We start from the raw sequence: 854 nt of genomic DNA, 5'->3' as shown, positions 1-854 counted from the left end.
CCAGAGTGTTAGTAGTATTTGGCCAAGTTAGGTTATATTTGGCCACTTTTTAAGTCGAAATTGGCTACGAAGAACTGTGGCCGTCTGGCAGCCTGAATGTAAGCAGTGGCAGTTGTGGTTGTCTTGTCGTAGACGTCCTTTCTTCCCGTGGACAAACAGTAAATTTAAATATTAATATAATATTTGCCTTTAGTAACGATTTACTCGTATAATATTTAACAAACAGAATCAGTTGCATTCTTTAAGTAAAACAAATAAAATCAGTTCGATTCAGTCACTATAATATTATTGTGAAAAATGCTCATTGTTTTGTGAGCATTTTTCACAATAATATTATATTGATAGTCCGAAAGGGAATTACACAGGTTAATTGTATCGTAAAACGTCATTCAATGAAAAATTTACTTTGTAAGAATTAGTTAACTTTGTTTGTAATCTAGAGGGATGATTATTGCGGGTGGTAGGATAGACTGACGGTGTGTAAGAGAGTGTGTAGCTATGAAGACCTCTATATTATTATAGAGTGAATGTGTCCGAATACAGCAGTGGTGTTTGTTTTTTAATTCTTTTCATGATTTTAGGATTACTTCTGTGGATTTCATTGTACACAATGTGCAGCCAAAATTGACTTTTATTTGAATAGTGTCAATCTCTATCTCTCTATCTCTCACCATCTCTCTCTACTGTCTCTCTCCATCTATCTCCCCCTCTCTCTCTCTCTCTCTCTCTCTCTCTCTCTCTCTCTCTCTCTCTCTCTCTCTCTCTCTTAATTTCTTTATCCGTATATCTCCCGTGTTCCCTCTTTTCATTCTATCTATTCACTGTCTTTCTATCTGTCTTATGTATTTATCAAA

At 35.2% G+C, this 854-nt stretch overlaps 1 protein-coding gene across 2 annotated transcripts in view; it reads left to right on the top strand.

Annotated features, from left to right (window-relative positions):
* Positions 1-854, top strand: part of LOC144956829 (uncharacterized) — an 8,033-nt gene continuing 7,179 nt past the window's right edge. Inside the window, exons 1-2 of one of the 2 annotated variants that reach the window (XM_078887578.1) lie at positions 184-192; positions 346-408. In XM_078887578.1, the coding sequence (XP_078743704.1) occupies positions 393-408 (16 nt within the window). In that variant the 5' untranslated portion in view covers positions 184-192; positions 346-392. Of the gene's footprint in view, positions 159-183; positions 193-345; positions 409-854 lie in introns of those variants that run through there. The other variant, XM_078887579.1, reaches the window with a different exon arrangement.

The sequence above is a fragment of the Berghia stephanieae genome, chromosome 11, assembly GCF_034508935.2.
Source record: "Berghia stephanieae isolate SIO BIC M18660-M18661 chromosome 11, UCSD_Bste_1.3, whole genome shotgun sequence".
NCBI classification, from domain to species: Eukaryota; Metazoa; Mollusca; class Gastropoda; order Nudibranchia; family Aeolidiidae; genus Berghia; species Berghia stephanieae.
Note: the sequence above shows the minus strand (reverse complement) of the source record. Positions and strands in the feature narration are given on the sequence as shown.